Source organism: Anopheles merus, chromosome 3R (assembly GCF_017562075.2).
Source record: "Anopheles merus strain MAF chromosome 3R, AmerM5.1, whole genome shotgun sequence".
Classification (NCBI taxonomy): domain Eukaryota; kingdom Metazoa; phylum Arthropoda; class Insecta; order Diptera; family Culicidae; genus Anopheles; species Anopheles merus.
Genome location: NC_054084.1, coordinates 15,019,704 through 15,025,994, shown reverse-complemented (window position 1 = coordinate 15,025,994; position 6,291 = coordinate 15,019,704). Strand labels below are relative to the sequence as shown.

At 44.3% G+C, this 6,291-nt stretch overlaps 1 protein-coding gene across 1 annotated transcript; it reads left to right on the top strand.

Moving 5' to 3' along the window:
* The first annotated feature begins 251 nt into the window (after window positions 1–251).
* On the top strand, window positions 252–5,868 carry LOC121596623. The gene is made up of 8 exons (XM_041921721.1): window positions 252–335; window positions 407–1,940; window positions 3,377–3,714; window positions 3,908–4,105; window positions 4,571–4,654; window positions 4,726–5,126; window positions 5,198–5,330; window positions 5,399–5,868. The coding sequence occupies exons 1-8, from the start codon at window positions 258–260 to the stop codon at window positions 5,564–5,566; spliced, it is 2,934 nt and encodes a 977-aa protein (XP_041777655.1). The 5' UTR covers window positions 252–257; the 3' UTR covers window positions 5,567–5,868.
* The last annotated feature ends 423 nt before the right edge of the window (window positions 5,869–6,291 follow it).

Here is a 6,291-nt window from a genome sequence, read left to right as displayed (position 1 = left end):
CAGGGCTTTGGATGCATCAGCATGCATATCTGAAATAAAAACGATTGCAAAATAGTCCTTTATTATGGGTGAATAAATAAACCGATGCACCGTTGGCATGGTTAGGCGGTCCTCTGTGCGCGCAGTGTAAACAACGGAGTTTTCAACATTCACCTAGCAACGTGTTTGTTTGTAAAAGTGGGGTTAAAATTCCTGCAAATACACTGCGAAGGTATGTCCGGAATCGGTCACAGCTCAGTTACGAAACGTTCATCAAGATGTCCACGCGGAAAAGTACCAGTTCGCTTCTCCCGGGAACCAATCCTAGCACATCAAGCCATCGTTCTGTGTTGCAGGTAAGACTTGAGTGATGTTGGACGGAATTTGTACGAAACTATTTTCGTATTAACAACGATACTGTTAACAGGGAACGAAAAATTTCGTCTGGAACCGGGAGGAAGTGTCATCGAACTTACCCTACCAAAATCACAACTATGAAATCCCCTACAATAAGCCCCCGAATGAGGTTAACTTTATGGGTGGTCTCGGTAGCAAGAAGCCCAACTATCGCTCCAAGCTGCACCCGCAACGGTTCTCGACCGTGCAGAAGCTGATGAGGATGCGTACGTCCAACCGCATACTGGAAACGTTGACGGAAGATCTGCGCAATGTGAACCTCTGCCGGCATCGAGGTGACCAGCGGCGCAAGGCACAAAACGTGACCGAGTTTATCAAGAAAATGACGGACGAATTGCAAACGGCGGGCAATATCGAGCACTCCACACCGTCCGACCAGTCGGACGTGTTGCGCTGTACAGTGCGCAAGAAGATGACGAACGATGATTACCGCGAGATGATCAAGCGGTTGGACAAGATCCTGCTCGAAGACGATCGACCGTCGGCTGGGCAGAATGTTTCATTTCGCGATTGGGCAATGCGCGAGCGGTACAACTTTCGGAACCGCAACAACATCGCGATGATGAAGCGCGAACGCGAAACGCTGGAATCGGAACTGTGCTCCTCGGTGGACACCCGCTCGCACGAGTACATCTCGAACGAGGGGCGGCGCGTGACGAAGGTGCGCCGCGCGACCAAGATCCCGCACGTGGAGGGCCACATGTACGGGCCGTTCACGCAGCTGCCGGTGCAGGATCCGCTGCTGGAGAACGAAACCAAGTTCGGCATCCCGCTGAGCCTGCTGGTGCGGTCGTACCGCGAGATGGACACCAAGAAGGAAGGTGAGCGTAACCTAATCGATACCCGCCTGTCTCACATGAGGATTCCGTTGTGTCCGAAAAGCAGCGACTCCTCCGAGGACGAGGACCAGATGGAGGAGGTCAAGATCCTTTCCTTCCTGCGGACGCCCTACTTCCCCATCCCGACGATAAAGCGGCAGAAGAAGAAGCGCAAGGACCGGCTGCGCAGCCGCTGGCTCCAGAAGAACCGGCTCAAGCGCATCACCATGCTGCTGTACGATCGGTCGCTCGAGAACATGCGAGCGGGTCGGCGCCGGAAGAAGGGTAAGCACTATGAGGGGGGTGGTGCGAGCTCTTCCCGTGGTTCCAGCAGTGGACGGTCGCGGACGGAGTGTAAAGGTTCGAAGGTGGACGAGCCGGAACCGGTGAAAGTGGTGAGTGAGCAGCGGCAGCGATACTATCGCTTCATCGAGCAGAAGTCACAGCAGTTTCGCCGGATGTACGATGAGGGTTTGGAGCGGCGTATGACTAGCTTTCAGGATTTTAAGGCGTGCGAAACGGCCTCGGAAGATAATCTGTCGGAAACGAGCAGGAAGAAGGCGAAACTGCAAGGGCTGCGGGTGGAGGAGCCGAAACCGGTGGTGGAGAAGCTGGAGCTTCGCTTTCCGCCGAATCGATTCAAGAGCCTGTCGAAGAATGACACCCGGAAGGGAGCGTTTTACATCGATCCGGAGTTTTACGACAAGATGCGGGACTTTAAGCGATGTGAGTATATAGTTTTTGTCCACTTTAGTAACACCGTTAAACATGTTGCTGGGGGTAAATCGATTATAAAAATCAAATAATTGTTTCAACTAAAAATGATCATAAATCGTCGATTAGAGATCGATTAGAGATAGAGAGAGATAAAAGGGTTTGAAGTGTGATGCCTAATGAATTCAAGCTTATTTAGTTACTACTTATATACGGTATAAAACGGTCCTCAGACAATTTTAACCAACAATGAGTTTTGATGTATGGACGTCCTACTACTAGGGATTTTAGAATGAAACAGTTTATATTAAAAAAAAAATAACATGATTTCACAGTAACCTACGCTTTAGGAAGTACAAGGGTTTTAAAACAAACAAGCTCAATAATTTTCTTTTTTATAGCGAAAAATTATAGAAACTTTTAGAAAACATTGGTACATATCTCGAAGGAATTGTACTGACCTTAACTGACTGTTTTTGTTACGTTTTTATCTTCAACCTAAAAATCACATTGATTTATAACCCTTAAAAACATAGCGGAATTTGGGGAAAGAGTGCCGTAGGGGTAAGAGTGCCACCAAGCATTCTTCTATTACAACTTTAGTTAAATGACCAATTGAGTGTACTGATGGTTTCGTTCCAATGACTAGATATTCTGTGCAAAATTCATATAGATTCATATAGATTAACCGATTTTCTCATTGTTTTCATGTTGAATTTTAAAATTAGGCAGAAAATTATAATTATAAGCTCTCAAAAAATATAGGAACAATGAACTGAGACAATATTTAAACCATTCATACCAAAGCTGAAAAAGTAACTTTTTTGTGGTGTTAGTTGATTTTTTATCACTCTTATTACTTTAAAATCCACTTTCAAAAAAGTTACAACTTGCGGGCTGTCAAAAATGTACACATCGTTGTAGCGTGCAGTGGTATGGTGCGCTATTATGCGCGGATTCCGCCGCGGATAAACTGGTCAGTAGCTAAGATATTGCAGTAAAATTTGTGACCAAAAAGGGTACATTGGTGACACAAGACGTGTTAGAACACGTACACTAGTAAAATAAATCAATTATCCAAGAAATTCAATTATTTTACCCATGTGGCCGTCTTACCCCATACGAGTGACACCCTTGTCCCATAGAACAGTTCCCCTTATCAAAAAACAGTTTTGTTTGCAGTTATATCCATCGGTTTTTGATAAACGGGTTTTAATGAGTTCGCTTCTGACATGAAATGCTTAAGGTGTGCCACTTGACCCAAATTCCGCTACAGGTCTTAAAATCATCTTCTTGTATCATAAAGATAATTATTAAAAGTTTGGCTGAAATACTCATTGGTCTATTTAATTTACATTTTATGTTAAAACACCTTTTTTGGTTTTTAATGTTTCTGACCGAGAACAAAATCAACTTTACTCACAGTTAATCTGCTTCCAACTGTTTAGACAAACAACGCTCCAAGTACTACACCAGCCTGATGCGTTCCCGGCCCGACATACGCCAACGGCTGCAGGTAAACGCGCCCGAGTTCGAGGAGGAGCAGCTTGGCGCGAAAACGAAGTACTACAGCCGGCTCGCCACCGAATGGGACAACTACTACATCCACGAGCTGCGCTACCGGCCCCGGGTGCGTAAGTTCTGCCCGAAGACGGACATCCTCAACATGCGCGACCAGCGGCGTAAGGTGTTTCTGAAGTATTTCATCGAGGAGAATCTGTTGCAGCGCCGGGCCCGGCAATCGCTCGAGCGTCAGTATGCGAATTGGATTAAAAACTTTTGCAAGGTACGGGGTGGTGGAACGCACGATGGACGTTGTTGTTGCACGAAAAACGAAGCAAACGAACGGGGTAAAGTTTGGTTATTACTTTGAAATTCGGTTTCCTTTTGCCGGTCTGGTTGCCGTCCCTGCACCATCTCTGCCACCGGAACGACCGAACCTCGTGCTGCTGAATGTACGTTCAACGACCTATTTCCAGCGCATAAGACCGCTGTTCAAAGTTTGGAAGGAAGAAGCATACTCGAAGCTGGTTGCAGCCATTGACCAGGAAAAGGAAGCAACGCAGGAAACGGTCCGCCTGCGGACGCTGCTTCAGAATCGTCAAAACAAGATGGATACCATTACGGAGCGTATACTGCTGCTGGAGCAGCGCTGGACTAAGGTTATGCAAATTAGGGTAAGGTAGAGGAAATGCAGGTAAACTGGAGGTGATTTCATCCACTCCGCCCGGGGCAGCTTTGATGGGAAAACGTATCGCAAAAAGAGAATTCCTGCGAGTAACTTCCGGGAAAACCCCCAAAGCACTGCCCGCTTAAAATACTTTTGATTCTCGCTAGTGTTTGAGCCGTCCGTTGGAGTGTTGATGTTAGTTGATGGATTTGTTTTTACCTCTCTCCACCTTGTTTTCGGAGCTGGTGAAGACGTGAAGGTGGGACAATTACGGTTGTTTGTTCTAGTATACTGCTTGGGGTGGCGAGCGGCAAGTGATTGTTCAGATTAATTGAAACAACCTGCTTGAGGAAACTTTTGGGAGTCGAAAGATTCTCTCTGCTCCTCCCCCCAGTCCGAAGAGTTGCTGTCAAAGTTTAAAGTTTTCGAGAATTGGGTGTGTAATTGTTTGCTATTTGTTCGGAATTCCCAGAATTACTATTACTTGCTGATGGATTCTCAATGGCGCCTGGCGAATGATTTCTTCCATCGAGCACCGGATGGATCGTTGTACACGGTACGGCAAAGCATCGTTTACTGCCGGGGGCGTAACCAAACCCCAAAATTCATAACCCTATCATTCCCCAGGTGTCGGAAGCGATCAGGAATTGTAAATCCCTGTTTATACGCACCGAGGGTAGAAATATTGGAACGGAAATAGCGGCATTCTATGTGGAAAAAACGTTCCCCGAGCTGGAGCGCTTGCCGGGTTGCGAGCCGGATGTGGCGCTGCTGCAGCGTGGCCTGGCACAGCTGAACCTGCGCACGATCGATTTGATAAACAAGTACAACCAGAAGCTGATGGTGTTTAGCAAGATTGACTACCACTACAAGGAGGTGCTGGAGCAGTTCCCCCGCTACTTCACCAACCATCACGATCTGCTCAATCTGTACGGGGCGAAGGTGGAGTCGATACAGAGCAAGAATGAAAAGTTGCGCACTGAGTTTTACAATCTGATGGGAGAACCGCTGAAAATGACGGTGTTCAAGTAAGTGGTGGAGTGTGAACAGTACGGAATATTGTTTGTTATGTTCTGCTATTTTATTTCATAATTTATAGTAAAGTAATGCGCATTACAACATCCGCCGTCGGTCAGCTGTATCTGTTTGTGCGCAAGCTGCAGCACCGGCAGGTTGAGATCGTTGAAATAGCCGCCAAGGATAAGCTGTCCGCTATACATCAACACATAATGGTAAGTAAAGATGCTTGTAGAAGTATAGAAACTGAATCTTTATGAACAAATCCTGTAACCATTTGAAGGATCTTCTTTCCGAGCTGGATCTACTGCCGCTTGATGTACTGAAAGAGGCAGAAAAGGAGGCACGCAAAAACAGGAAAACACTGTTCCGAGAGGCAAACGAGGCGTACAAGCGCAAGATGGTGCTGGATCTGTTGAGAAAGCAGCTTCGGTTCCATGTGAAGAAGTGAAGAGGAATGGCTACATTAGAATGGACTTTCACTCGGCGTGGAAGCTCAAAACAATTCGTATACGTTTTCGTTACTTTAAAAATAGTTTTCAATAATTTTACTTTTTTAATGGTTCATGAGAGTCCCACTGCATGTTTTGATCATGATAATAAAACTTTTTACATTTAGTTTTTTTTTACATAAGTTTTTTTTATTGTTTGCACACAATTGTTAAAATTCAATATGGTTGGACGCAATAAAATTCAACTTGGATGATAAATATTGTTCTACTGAAAGTTTATTTTTCTAACTCAAACCATGCAAAGGGCCTGACATTAAAAAGATCTATTAGTATCTTATTTAACCATATTTTGTCATTCTATGTTTATTGTGGTGAAAATTCGTAAAAACTGTAAAAAAATATTGCTTTGTTTCATTTTTAAGTATTTGTCATTTTTAATATAATTAAGCCAAGGTAACTGAGATCATTTTGGTAATGTTCCTTAAATGTTGGTTCAAGTTATGTTTTGCTATTAAGAATTTGTTATCTTAATTTTGGAATAATAAACCAGTACAATCATATTTCTTAACACGACAGTTTTATTCAGTACTTATAGCTGAATTTCAGCATTTTTTAAGTTAAATTCTTTAAGATTTAATTTTTCATGTTTTTGGATGTTTTTTCATATGATTTGACGAATGATTTGCACGTATTTTTTGTCACTTCATTCGATTGTTTTCATTTT

Coding starts and splice junctions, on each gene's coding strand:
- LOC121596623 (XM_041921721.1), top strand. CDS start 258: ATGTCCACGCGGAAAAGTACCAGTTCGCTTCTCCCGGGAACCAATCCT. Junction 1,941..3,376: donor GATGCGGGACTTTAAGCGAT/GTGAGTATATAG, acceptor CCAACTGTTTAG/ACAAACAACGCTCCAAGTAC. Junction 5,331..5,398: donor CTATACATCAACACATAATG/GTAAGTAAAGAT, acceptor AACCATTTGAAG/GATCTTCTTTCCGAGCTGGA.